This window comes from Ovis canadensis, chromosome 25, assembly GCF_042477335.2.
Source record: "Ovis canadensis isolate MfBH-ARS-UI-01 breed Bighorn chromosome 25, ARS-UI_OviCan_v2, whole genome shotgun sequence".
NCBI classification, from domain to species: domain Eukaryota; kingdom Metazoa; phylum Chordata; class Mammalia; order Artiodactyla; family Bovidae; genus Ovis; species Ovis canadensis.
This window is the reverse complement of record NC_091269.1, coordinates 33,736,978-33,751,426: the sequence shown is the minus strand read 5'-3', so window position 1 is coordinate 33,751,426 and position 14,449 is coordinate 33,736,978. Positions and strand designations below refer to the sequence as shown.

General features: G+C 41.9%; 1 protein-coding gene across 6 annotated transcripts in view; it reads left to right on the top strand.

Annotated features, from left to right (window-relative positions):
- The first annotated feature begins 3,098 nt into the window (after positions 1-3,098).
- The window catches only part of ANK3 (ankyrin 3), a 383,729-nt gene continuing 372,378 nt past the window's right edge, over positions 3,099-14,449 (top strand). For all 6 annotated transcript variants that reach the window (XM_069571716.1, XM_069571712.1, XM_069571715.1 and 3 more), the window contains exon 1: positions 3,099-6,459. In XM_069571716.1, the coding sequence (XP_069427817.1) occupies positions 6,346-6,459 (114 nt within the window). In that variant the 5' untranslated portion in view covers positions 3,099-6,345. The remainder of the gene's footprint in view (positions 6,460-14,449) is intronic.

Here is a 14,449-nt window from a genome sequence, read left to right as displayed (position 1 = left end):
TGTACCTGACCTAGAGAGCATTGTTCTGCATACTTGCCGCTTGGGTTTGTATTACAGGTCCACACCCCTGCTTCCACAGCACCTGTATATGTGTTATAATTGTCAGTTTCCTTGTCTCTCTTTCTCACTGATGATTTGAGGAGTGGGACCAAGCCCCATTCACCTGTATGTCCCAGATGCCAAATGTGGTGAGCAGCAGAATGAATGAGTCCATGAGTATGTGAATGCTGCTTTTAGCACAAGTGCCTGAGAACATCACATGTTTTTGTCCTTTAACATTTCATGTGGAAAGCATAACGACTGACTGCTAAGCGTCTTCTGATGCTTGTTTAGAGAAATACCTGCCTGCAGGATAATACCTGCTGGCAAGTTGGGCTCTCTTTTTGTTAAGATAAGCTCTTTATATAGACTGTCAGTGTCCAATAGAAATGTAGTGGGAGCCACATATATAATTTTAAATTCCAAGTAGACACATTTAAAAATCTCTTTAAAAAGTGAAATTAATTTTAGTATATTTTATTTAACTGAACATATCCAAATATCCTCACTTCAGCGTGAATCAATATATAAAATTATTACTGAGGTAATTCACACTGCTTTTTTTTCATGGTGTCTTGAAATCCAGTGTGTATTTTACATCTCAATGTGGGTGCTAAATTATCATCAGAAATACTTGATCTTTTATAAAATGAAAAGCAAAAAAGTAAATTGACATTTCCAAATTATTCCAACACTTAAATGTGTTCCAATATCTGAACTGAGAATGTTTTTAAATATAAATTTCTTAATTAAATAAATTTAGAAACTCAGTTTTGTAGTCACACTAGTACTATTTCATTACCAATCGCTAAATAGGGTTGGTGGCTACTGTTTTGGCCAGCCCAGGTTGTAAGCGCTGCATTTTCATTTAAAAAAAAATTTTATGAAAGTAATCTCATGGACAGAGGAGCCTGGCGGGCTGCAGTTGCAAAGAGTCAGACATGACTGAGCAACTAAACAAGAACAAAGTAGTCGATTTACAGTGACATGTTAATTTCTGCTGTGCAGCTAGTGACTCAGTTACACGCGTACTTTCATATTTGTTCCGTTATGGTTTACCATATGTATAACTCACATCATATGTATGGGTTACCATGACTATAGTTCCCTGTGCTATGCAATAGAACCTTGTTTATCCTAACATATAATTATATAAATTCTTCTTAAATAAACCTTTCTTAAATGTCTTTCTTCACTTTCAAACATGTACCACCTTCTGCCACCTCAGGTCATTGGATTTTGGGGCTCCTTTGTGGATGTCTTTGTGGTCATCCGGTTCCACTTGTTTCTCCTGTAAGGACCAGGCCTGCAGGGAGGAAGCACCTTGTCCGGTACAATTGTTCGTCCAGGACTTTGGGTGCTGGCTTCTTGCTCACTCTTCCACCAGGCACTGCCAGCTCCCTCCTTTGGGTGGGACAGTCTGGGGGCTGTGCCTATGGGGGTTCATTCATGCGCATCCAGGGATCCCCTTCTTTCTGCCGGCCAGCGTGTGTGTGATGGAGAGACCACGGGGGAGCCATCCCCGGCAACCTGCCCCCGCCCCCAAGGGGAGGTGGCAGAAGCAGCTGGCAGCTTGCACCAGCTGGCTGGCTCCAGGCTGAGGTCATGCTGGTGAGTTGGACAGACAGCCTGCTCCAGGGACGGAGGGCAAACCAAGTACTAAGACAGATGGAACCAAGGCCAGCGCTCATTTATCCAAAGGGGCCGCCGACTCTGAGGAGTGTGAAAAGGACCACCAGTCCCTCCGTACGATTTAGTCCTGCCTTTTTTCCCCATGTGTCTCGTCTGAAAATGAAGAATAACCTGTGGCTGTGAGTTGAGCATTTCCTAGGGTGCCTTCTGTCATTCATAACCACTGACAGGCTCAGCACTTGTTCTCTTTCTTGCGTCCCACGTTGTTCAGAGCCTGCTCAAGATCTCTTGACATCATCTTTATCTAGGGTGCAGTGGCGATGGATCCATTTTTCTTTCTGAAGGAAAAATATTTTGACTCTCTCTTATGGTGAGGCTGTTCTGCTCCTGAGAAAACTGAAGTGGGTGCAGCATGAAATAATTCTGATCCCATCAAAACATGCACTTTCCTTGTTATCAAGAGCCGGGGGCAGGGTTGGGAAGGTGCAGCTTCGTTGGTGGCTGGCAGCGTTGCTCTTTTTCGTTTTTTTCCTGCTCCCCTCCCCCATTCTTTATATACTACCCACCCTCCACTTCTCCACATCACTATGTCCTATTTTTTTTCAAAGTGCACTTTGAAACTGTTGTAACTTCAAGATCACCAAGAAACGGTATCACCTCCACAGAAATCAAATACACTATTTGTGTGTCAACTCAGCTGAGCAATGTGGAGACGCAGTATAAATGACAACTGAGAGTAGTCAAGTTATTAATTGGCTGAAGAATAATCAAAACTTGTCTTGGAATCCTGGCAAGGTGTTTGCCAAACTGAGGAGAAAACAGCTCGGGGAAAATGTCCAGTGTATTGATTTGGTTTTACTTTCATTGGCATATTTTAGTCACAGCGTTTTGATTCCTGGATTAGAATTTATTTTGGGGTATAGCCATTATTCCGGATGCCAAACTGGAAAGTGATTTTTACTTTTTTTATACTAGTTTTACACTCTAATAAAGTGAGGACAAGAAGGTCTCAATGAAACATGTCACTTCTGATCAGAAATCAGGAATTAATTTGAATAAGATTATGACCCAGAAAGTTGTTATGGGGAGGGAGGTGGGAGGGGGGTTCATGTTTGGGAATGCATGTAAGAATTAAAGATTTTAAAATTTAAAAAATAAAAAACTAAAATTAAAAAAAAGAGGAAGGTTTAAAAGGAATCACTTATTGATATAATTTCTGTAATCAAAGGTAGACACCAGGGAAAGATCAGGACTGCTTGCTGCCAAGTGCCAGATTTCAAATTTCAAGCCGTGCTCATCCAGCCTGCCTTCCGGTGGGAGGTTGAGGAAGTCTAAAGCTTAGGGCTGTAGACAGTGCCCCTTCCATTCAGATAGGTAACCTTACTCTCTGGTTTGTTCTCAATGCCTGTCCTGTAGGGCTTATTCAAAGGAAGGATTTCTGCAGCTAATAAAATTTTGAAAGATCAGTCTTTAACTTTGTTTCGAAAAGCTGGTGTAGGAATTCTTGTACCTGGAATTTGTATAAAGCCGGAATAGCTTTTTTGTTCCCTTGAGGGAAGTTGTTCCTTAGCTTTCTGTACCTTCAGCATTCCTCAGATGGGCCACTCCATCCCATGCAAGCCCTGTTCCTTACACCCTCATGCCAGTGTCAGGGAGCAGGCCTGGAGAAGCTCCCCGGTGGACCTTGCATTACTGTTTGAGGTGCAGCGTACTCTAATGCTGTTTCTGCATCTCCTTCTTGCTGCAGAGACCCGCCCCTCTGTTGGAGACCTACTCTTACACCAGCTGCAAAGTTTTGCTTGGAAGGTTTGAATGAATTTGATCATCACCCAGAAGAGAACAATCTCATGAGACTGAAGTAGAAAAGTTTTATAAAACTTCAGGCAGAGAATTAAGTTTTTGAAAGTTCTTTTCTTGGCTGTTTCAGCTACGATAAGAGCTTGCTTTCTAGAATTACTGTTAGAACTGTGAATTTAGTTTGGGAGGAACAAATGCTAATGTTTGTGGCAATCTTGGGTAAATGCCTTTGCAATAAATAAATAAATAATAAATAAATGCACCAGGAGCTTGATATCAGGGTGTGTGCTGGATAGGAAGAAAGGGACCAAGACTTTAGTGATAATACCATCAAATCCTAGGACTCACAGAGCTGCCTTTCTTGGCAGTTTTGCTATTTAAAGTTCTAGTTTAAAAGTGGCAAACAGAAGCCCATATTTTCTGTAAAATAGAGAAATTTAAATGAGCTATGTCTTAGAGTTTAGTTTTGGTGGGACGACGACTAACTGCAAAATCCACTATTTAAAAAAATCATATTATGGCGGCATATAAGTTGTGACTTATTCTCAACTTCTGAACATTTTGGGAAAGCAAAGAATTATTCCAGAGAGAAATGTGTCCAAAAATACCTGGACGTGTTTTCCTAATTTCCATCTTTGCTTTTGCTGATAGAGATCAATGGGACAGTAGCTTTGCCAGCCTTAAATGGCAAAGTTACCCTGGTCAGGTGTGCTTATAAAAACATTTTAAAGTAGCATTAGTATCTATAAAGGAAGAAGAAAAGAGAAGATCCTGGAGCCAGTGGGAAATCAGCCAGTTTTTTAGCTGGCTATCCTCTTCAGCTTGCTGAAAATAAGGATAGGAAATGTTGTGAATATTCCTCAGAAGTCCAGGATGGTTAATATCAGGAGCAAGCACACAAAAGTTTAACTTTTTATATTTTCTGCTCCACCTATTACTATTACAAGAAAAACTTCTTCTGATAGAAAAACATTTATTTGTAATATGAAGCTCCAAATACAGTTTATTGCTTTTGGATCTGAGTTACATTTCATCCCTTGCCTTCTTCCCCACCCCTGTTTTTTTGTCAGACGATGGTTTTGTAGGCAGCTGGGACCTTTTCTGCAACTCTTCCTTCATGTAGATAGTTTCTGTGGGAAAGCAAGCACACAAGTGTCAGTGGGCCCTCAGAAATATTGGGCCACGGTGATGTTCAAATGGCTCACAGTGAGGCCATCTATTTCACTCCACTCGTAGTAGGTCATGGCCGTGGTCCTCCTTTGCTCTCCATTGTCTCTTGCTGCCCAAGGGAAGATGTAGGTCCCCCTGCTAGGGAAGAATGAAGAAAGTTCTTGGTCTCCAAATCAGAAATACAGTGAGTAGTTGTTGGCAGGAACTTACACTTGGGGCTCTTAATGAAGCAGGTGAACAGCAGCTCCAGGGACCTGCAACCAAATCCTTGCACAACCCCTCTGGACTGCATGCTTCGGCCTCCACACATTCTAACAGTCAGTCCTGCGAACTGAATCCTGGCGTGCTGCTGTTCATGGGGTTGCAAAGGGTTGGACACAACTTGGCGACTGAACCACCACCACCACCACCCCATGCAAACTCAAAACACACTGATTTCCAAAGTCAAGGACTTTCAATATTAGAAGCACACACACTAAGTCTTTTCACTGAAGCATCATCTTTTTTCCCCCTGCTCATTTACTTGGGGAATTTAAGGTTTCTCACTGGGGCCTAGAATGGTTCAGGTCCAGACTGACACTTCAGCCATGTTTTGGCCACCATGTGCTGTGTATATGAATGACTCCTGACTTATTAGATTTCTTCCAGTGCGTGCATCCTAGCAGAAGATAGCCCAGCAGGCCTTGAGCCCTTCTGCTCCTTCACTTCACCTCATGAATATTCAGAAGCTGCAGTCATTGAGGACTCAGGTGGCAAAAATAGTAAGGTGATTGAAGCGCACATGAACGCCAAGTCCACATTTCTGCAACTCGGAGCCCCTGACTGCAGCGCAGATTTTCTGTGACCCCCGGACCTCAGGAGGGGAGAGTCCTGGGGAACCCCTCTGAATCAGGCATCTGTTCCCTACACCAACATGCTCACGGCCTGCTGTATGATGTGTTGTAATCAGCATGTTGTTTTTAAAAGACAACAGGCCCTTCTGTGAATCCTCCCCCACAAAATGCATTTAGGCTGATAGTTGAGCATAAAGGCCTCAGTGTGGAGATGAGCAATGCCTGCATTGTTTTCCCCATCATGCAGTCAGGATCTCCACAGCAAAATCGAGTGTCTTTTGTAAAATCTTATTTTATATATTTTGTCACCATCAGCAGTTACACTGGAGTAGGAACCGCTCCATTCTCTTACGGGTTAAATTCTGCTCTGTGAAGACCTAGTGGTGGTGTATAAATTGCAGCCCTGCCTCTTTTCCGAAGGCTTCTAAAATAGGTTTTCAGAATTAGTGCTGGATTTTTGCTCCTGCATGTGCGGTGACTCTTGATTTTTTCCCTTCAGAGAAGCATCCTTTGCAGCATTCCCCCTTCCGAGGAATCACTTAGACACTTCCAGCTGGTGGCAGGGGATACAGCCATAATACAGCTTCCTGTGTCCCAGCTGTCTTTTTCACTACGGTAAATGCTTTACGATGGCTGCACTCTCGTGTAAAGGTTCAGGTACAGGGAGGTGTAGGATGAAGTCTGGAAACCATCGTTGGGGTTTTTAAAGCTCCGGCTTCTCCAGCATCTTGGCATTTTGAATGTCTTCCGGCTTGGAGTCCAAGGTTTCTCTCCAGTGATTGGAATGCTGCTGGAAGCCTGATTAAAGGTGCCTGAGGATATCACCTTCTACCAGGAAGCCCTGCGTGCTTGAGAGGGTCCTTTTCAATGCATTATGGCTCATGCGGCCTCCCAATTAAAGAAAACCCGGGATTTAGAAATCAATGCTGAAGAAGAGACAGAGAAAAAAAGGAAACACCGCAAACGGTCCCGGGATCGGAAGAAAAAGGTAGCTATGTATGCCAGTGCATAGATCTTGCCTGGATCCTTTATGTTTTAATCTCCTCTTGGCATCTGTGAGAAGCATTCGGGGCTGTTTTTACATGCGGTGTAGAGTGTAAATTGGGTGTGTAAGTTGGGTGTGTAAATTGGGAACAGATGATAGAAACCCTGTGCTAGACCACGGGTGTAGGGTGGGCAAGGCAGGGGAAGATTTTATCCCGTGTAGGGGGATTGCAGTGCTGATGCGGAAGGCTTGCCCTTTACATAGGCATGGGCATACTTCCATGACATGGAAAGGTGTTGCAAGGGAGTTCAAAGTAGTTTCTTTCCAGCCTAGTCAAGGTTAAATGCACTGCGGTGAGTTAGCATTGAGGGAGAGACCGGAGAAGCAGCCTTTGTACTTCTTACAGTTCTGTCTCATGGAAAAGGAGCTTTTGTGCTAGAACTGTGTCACATGTGTGCATTTTCAGGCAGATCTGTGACCTTAAAGACGTAACAGTAAAGTCATTTCCTGCTTTGCTTTTTTGGTTCCTCTTTCCTTCTGACTCTCAGTTCCATAAGGTACTTCCTAGGTAGGTTGTGCAATGGAAATAAGCTGCTGGAAATAACTTTTCTTTTGTTAAATACTGCTGAAAGCACAGAGGTTTGTCTTTCTCTACTGGCTGAGAGTGATTATCCTGAATGCAGGAATTCCCATGATAAGGCAGCGACTTCAGCACTGATTGCTTTAGATCTGAGCATGGGCATTGATCATCCCCTACTGATACTCTAATGCAGGGGAGCAAATAGGAGGAATATTCTGGGTCACTGGTGTTTAATTACAGCCTGAGAGTGCTTACCTTTGGGGGGCTGTGCCCTTAAATATGAATCCTAGATACCGATTTGGAGAGTGAGGCCCGAAATCACTTTTCTTCCCTGACAGTTCATAAAAATTGACTAAAACTCTGTGATCTGAATATGGAAGTCAGGTCATAAAGCATTTTTATGTCTCTTTGTGAGAATTCCCAAGGGAAAGATCCTCTTAATTTGCTCTTAGCAGTGATGCACGTGCCTTGCAAATGACATGCAGATTTAATCCACCACATGTACCTTCCTTCAGGAGTGATCATGAATATTTTCAGGGCCTTTGCTGTTTTCTTCCAAGTGAAGGTCTAGAGAAACCTCTTATGCCTTTTGTTACCGGCAGACTTTCTGAGACTGAGTTCAGAGAGTTGCGGTGGTTCTGCCACGTGACATTAAATATAGGTGTTTCCTGCTTCAGGGTTCTCGCAAAAAAAACTTCTTGAACATATTTTCACAGCAGTACAGACTTAAGTTAGGAAATTTTCAGCAGGTGTATTTCAAAGCCTCACACAGCAGAGTTGTTACGAAATTGCCTTGTTTTACTAGGTTCTGGTCTAATTTTGTGAAAGTTAGGTTTGTCTGTGGGTTGGTCACTATACTTTGACCTCTCTATGCTCATCCCCCTCCTCCACCCCCACGACATGATAAACTGGCTTCTAAGAAACACAGGGACAGGAACATAAATTTGTATAAAGATATAGTTTCATCATTAATGTCGATATTCTGTGTAAGACTTACTGGCCGAGCCAGGTTTATGGACAGCCATGTCCTGGGGGAGCAGCGACAGGTCTGCTGTCCTTGTGCCCGGTCCCCTGTTTGACTCGAAAGCAAAATAAGGAAGGGGTGAGCCAAAGGGAGTTTCTGGGCTCACTGAGCTGAAGCAAATGCTTTGTGGATCAAAATGCCTAGTACAACAGAGTCTGTCCAATGTAAATCTCTTAGCAACCAGAAGGGAACATGGAGAAATATCAATATCGCTATTGTCAACGTGCAGGCAGATTTAAATGTTTTGTTCTCAGGACACTCACAGAGGAGATCCAGCAAGGGGCTCATGGATAACACTTCCATTGCTATTGTGATTTTTAATTCATAACACAGTATCATATATATATTCCCCATCAAAGGTACATGTATCACAGAAGATTTAATATTCATAGCCAAATGATTGCATGGACCACTTCTATGTGCAAAGTTAAGGTTAAATGACTTTGAAGACATGCTCTATATCTCCTTCCATGACCCCGTGCATGTTACACTTATTTTCTACAAAGTGAATTGTTTCAACTTTGAATTTATTTTTTCCTACCTTTTCCTAAAATCCTAATTAAGGTTTCTGGGCTATTTTATTCCATGTTGTAGGCCCCTGTCAATTGAAAAGCTGCTTTGAAATAATTTGGAGGGGGTACATTCCTGGCGGTCCAGTGCTTAAGACTACACACTTTTCACTGACACTTTCACTGCAGGGGAGTGTAGGTTCTATCTCTGGTCAGGGAACTAGGATCCCACATGCTGTGCAGTGAGACCAAAAAAAAGTTAACACTGCATTTGCATTTTATGAAAAAATGTGTATACACACACACACACACACACACACATATATAGTAGGTTATTATGGGACTCATTCTCATTCATATGCAGAAATATCCACTAGGATATTTTAATTACAAAAAGGAATAGTGAGCCCTCTCATAAAATCTCAAAATACAAAAGGAAATCTTAAGAGTATCTAGTTTATAAAACAAGGGATTTGATTCATGGTTCCCCTTCAATTCAGGTTTGAGCAAGCCCAAGATGAACCTTTCTTGATTATATGACACAGAATCATACTGTATGGGATATTACTAAGTATTATACTCAAATCATAATATGCATGTAAAATTAATATAGGATTCACAGTTCAGTTTTTTAAACCCAGTGAGCTGCACATTTGGTCTCTTTTGAATATTGATAACCGTGAATAACTGATTACCACAGAACCACCTGGGAAGCCCCTATGAATAAGTAGGAAACTTCTAGGAATTTATGATTAGTTGAATTTTAGTAATGATGTATTTTATTCTTGGCACAACTTTCATGTCAAGTAAAAGAAAATCTTCCTGTTTGTTAAAAAAAGAAATTCACCTTGATGAATGAACACTTACTTAATCCTTTTATCACCTGACTTTAAGGAAAAAAAGTTTCAGTGAGTATCTAATGTAAAAGTTTCTTACCCTCATTTCCCATTGCTCTTCCCTGATCTGTTTTTTGGCTTCACTCTCCTTTCTCTCCTGATGGGCTTAGGTTGGCAGCAAGTAGGAGGCCTGCCAAAGGTAGACAGTGACCGTGGGTGGGTTAGTATTGGATCCGTGCCCTTACTAAGCACCTTGCAGGGAGGAACTCTGTATCTCCTGCATTCGGCAGGCTCCTTGGCCCACAGTTGTTGGTCTGGAGAGCGTCCCAGCCACCTTGAACCCACAATTAGAAATCCCAAATGCTCTTCAGCCCCATACCATCCTTGCTGCCACTGGCTTCTGGTGCTGTGTTACCCACATGATTTGCCCTTTCTCCACATTATATTATTAAATTATAAAATACATTTCAGTAGTGAGGAATATTAGTATCAAACCTTAATTTATTCAATATTTTTATGTAATTTGTATGTATTTACTACATCCTGTCAAAAAAAAAAAGAAAAGAAACAAGCTTTGAGGTGACCCATGGAAATTTATACTTAAAAAAAGGACACTATGGAATTTCTTTCTCTTTCTCTCTCTCTCTATGAATGACAAAGGAATAATCAGTCAATTAATTCTGTGATTATTGATGTCAAACTCATACAGCTATTCCAGTGGCAGAGCAGGAATGAATGAATATTCATTGCTTTATTTTTGCATTCATGTACTCGTTCAGCAAATATTTGAATAACTTCTGGCATTAGGCATTATATTCTGTGTTGGAGATAAAGCTAAATGAGGCACAGTGGCAACAGTACATTGTGTTGTACTGTGCTTCCCGGCACAAGGAGGAAGAAGATAAGAGCACCATTAAACACCCTACAAAGAAGGAGCCCCAGCAAGACCCGCCCCCCACCAGTTCAACTCGAATGGGCTCACAGAAGGTTCTTGGCGTAGCTAAGCCTTAGAGGAGTCAGCGAGATAGACAAACAGAAGGACAGGAATCCCAGGCCAACAGGGGTTCACGTATGAGAGACATTCAGCTGTGTGAGAAACAAATAGTATTTTGGAGAAAAGGGGACATGAGGATATGGCAGGAAAAAATGGCTGTAAAAATAGTCAGGGGCCAGGTTACGAAGGTCTTTGTGTGCTGTTTTACGGAGCTGGACACTAACCCCTGCTCAAAGGAGAGAGGGACCTGAATGGTTTTAGGGGCTGAAGAGCTTTCTGGGTTGAGAACCATCCTTCAAGCATCAATGCTGTGGGCATCAGCCGGAAGAGCCATCAGGAAGCACCAGTGGTGATGAGGCAGGCGTGAGAGATGCTGGGGGTCTGAGCCACGGCAGAGATGATGCTGATGGAGAAGGGGGTGTTGCATACAAGAGATATTTAGAGGAAGACTCAACAGAACTTGGCAGTGGACTGTATGTAGGATGTGAGAGGGAGAGATTGGATTCTAGGGTAACTGCCAAGTTTCTGGCTTGAAGCGGAAGATGAAGAATTAAATTTCCTGGATCCATTTCTTTTCTCCCCGGACATTTCTTGACCTCTTATAAAGTGCAGCAGATAGGGTTTTAAATTACCTTTTTCAGGTGGAGGCTCATTTATTCTTCACAACAAACCTCTGATAAAGTATTTCTATTATTTCCATCTTCCAGATGAGAAAACTGAGGCATGAGCCTTCGGGCTGTTGCCTCAGAGTTCCCACACTAATTAGAGACAGACCCAAGATTCCAATTTGAGTAGCCTAACTCTCTAGCTTGTTTTCTTAACTACTACACGATGCAATGTATGTAGTTAATATTTTCACAGCTACACATCAAAGTGGGCTTGATTCAGAGAATCTTCTACATGATAAGCTATTTTCTAAACATCTGGAACCTTGAATAATAAGCTTTATATCTCTGAGTACTCCACTACTGTAGTCTGTTTCTCTTACCCTGTGCAATAGATTTTAACGTTTTACCTTAAGAATGTCTTTCTTTTTAATTTTGAAAAATGAAGTGAAAAATTGCAAATACCGTAACATCAAATCCTCAAAGACATGTGTCTGTAATAACAGCACAGCAGTGTCTTAGGTGCCTGTGGTATACCAGACAATCTGCAGAGTGTTTTCTATGGATTATTTCTTTTTTTTTTTCTCACAGCTTTGCTATGAGGCAGGTATTATTTTCATCCCAGTTTTTCATAGCTAAAACCGAGGCTTAATGAGACTAAATAACTTGCCTGAGGTCATAAACCTAGTAACTGGAGGGCCTACACTTAAACTTGGGTCATAGGACTTTGGAATCTGTCAGCCTGCGTTTATTGTAATAGAACTCTAGCGTTGTCTTTTAGGTTAAGGCAATTTAAGGATTTGAGAAGAGCTTTCAGGGGACCTGATCTCTTGCCATAGAAGTGTGATGCTTCCAGACATTTTACAGACTCTCCCGTATCTGGTTATCTGGGTACCTGTGACACCCGTGATGTAAGAGGCCAGGCAGGAGGCTTTAACTTCAGCACCTACACTTTGGGGACAAGGACTGTGTGGACTCTTAAGAGACAAAGGGAACCTGGTCTGGTTTCTGCTCTGCCGAGTCCATAGTCCCCAGACCTCTAGGGAGCCTGGTTTCGCTCTCAACATACTTGATATCCTGCTCTGAAATTAATTATGTATTTATATGTGTGTCTCACCCAAGAAACTGTGAGCTCCTGGAGGGCAGAGGTGGTATCATACTCACCTACTACCAAACTGAGGCTTTCTGAATAGGAGGATGGAGAAGAGGGTTGGTGAAAGTGAGAGAGGGAGAAAGGTGGTGGCTGGATGGACGGATGGGTGGATGAGAGGCCGTATCATGCTTAGAAACAGACTGTAGAGTAAGACTGAGTTCAGGGGCTGGCGCTGGCGCTTAGCTGCTGTGTCCTTGGGGATTTATTTAATCTTTAGATGCTTTGGTCTCTTCAACTGCAAAATGGGTACAGTAATAGTTGCCACAGAAGTGTAATAATATGTCAATGACTTCGTATTGGAACGGTGCTTGGCATAACGTTAAGAGCCATAGAGTGGTAGTGGTGGTGGTCCTGTTGAACAGAAGAATGGATTATTTACACCCTGAGCCTTCAAGAGGGATTGTGCCAATAAGTCAGCTCACTACAGCGGGGCAAGTAATCTCCCTAGGAGCATGTCTGGCTGCTGCCTTGGCTCTACTCTTCTGCATTTGGAAAAGGATGGATGGAAGAAGGCTTAGCTGGCTCATAGGAAAGGCTGTAAAACCTTTGTCCTTGGGTGTGCCAGAGGTTTAGAAATAGGAAGGCAATTCAATAAGACTTGTCAGCTGATTGGTTCTCTGTAATCTGTTATGATTATGGTACACTTTTTTCTCGATAAAGTCATCTGTTTATTTAAGAAAACACTTAGTAGCTCTTAATCAATTACCTTTTTAACCAATCCAAGATCATGTCAGGGATAAATTATGCATTTATTAATGTCTGAATAGTAGTTTTAAAGTTTTCATTAGTTTTTTAAATTGATTTATTTTTTAATTAAAGGATAATTGCTTAACGCATTTTATTGTTTTCTGTCAAACATCAACATGAATCAGCCACAGGTATACACATGTCCGTTCCCTCTTGAACCTCCCTCCCATCTCCCGCCCCATCCCACCCCTCTAGGTTGATACAGAGGCCCTGTTTCAGTTTCCTGAGACATACAGCAAATTCCCATTGGCTATCTGTTTTACATATGGTGATGTAAGTTTCCCTGTCACTCTCTCCATACACCTCACCCTCTCCTGCCCTCTCCCCGTGTCCATAAGTCTATTCTCTCTGTTTCTCCATTGCTGCCCTGCAAATAAATTTATCAGTTCCATCTTTCTAGATTCCATACCTATGTCTTTAGTATGATGTATTTATCCTTCTCGTTCTGACTTACTTCACCCTGTATAGGCTCTAGGTTCATTCACCTCATTAGAACTAACTCAAATGCATTTCTTTTTACGACTGAGTAATATTCCACTGTATGTATATGTATGTATGTGTATATATACATATATATATATATATATACCACAACTTCTTTATCCATTCATCTGTCGATGGACGTCTAGGTTGCTTCCATGTTCTAGCTCTTGTAAATAGTGCTGCAGTGAACATTGGGGTACATGTGTCCTTTTCAATTTTGGTTTCCTTAGGGTATACGCCTAGGAGTGGGCTTGCTGGGTCATATGGTGGTTTTGTTCCTGGTGTTTAAAGGAATCTCCATACCGTCTTCCATAGCGGCTGTATCAATTTACATCCCCACCTGCAGTGCGAGAGGGTTCCCTTTTCTCTAAAGCTTTTGTCGGTCTGTCACTGGCATAAGGCAGCAGTTAAACTGTTTCTTCATTACTCCTGAGGCTCTTGATCTTTTCTGTCTTTTAATTTTCCTTTGGCACGATAATCAATTATTCTGTGTGTGTGTTTTATTGAATCTCAGTCTGGAAAAGTGCTAACTTTTCATAGGTATGCTTGAGGAGGAAGGATTTGGCAGTGTTTTAAGTTCTTTACAGTTATAAGAATAGTTTACATTAATGGTATCACATCTCACCTGCTTCTCTGCTCATTTAATACAAATGCATTGTGCACCTCCATTGTGCCTATATGGGAGATTGATAAGATAAGGGTGGAATTGTAGATCCATCTACTTGCCATCTCTGTGTTTCTCCTTGTGACCTTACACGGGTAGGGGTGAAGGACTGAATTATAAAATGAGTATTTCTTATTGGGCCTCCAATATTCTGAGTGACTTTTACATTCCTCATCTTATTTGATTTTGTGTCGACACTATGCCATAATGTTATCTCCATGTACAGAGGAATTAGCCTAAGCTTAAGTTTTGTTATGTAACTTGCCTCATTTACAGAAATAGCTGGGCTTATGACCAAGGTCTCTTTGGCTATAAGTCCCTTTCTTGGGCCATCTGAACCTCTCCAGGAGAGATTTTTTTAAGGGAGGTTCTTACTAATAGGCACCTATGGTGAATTC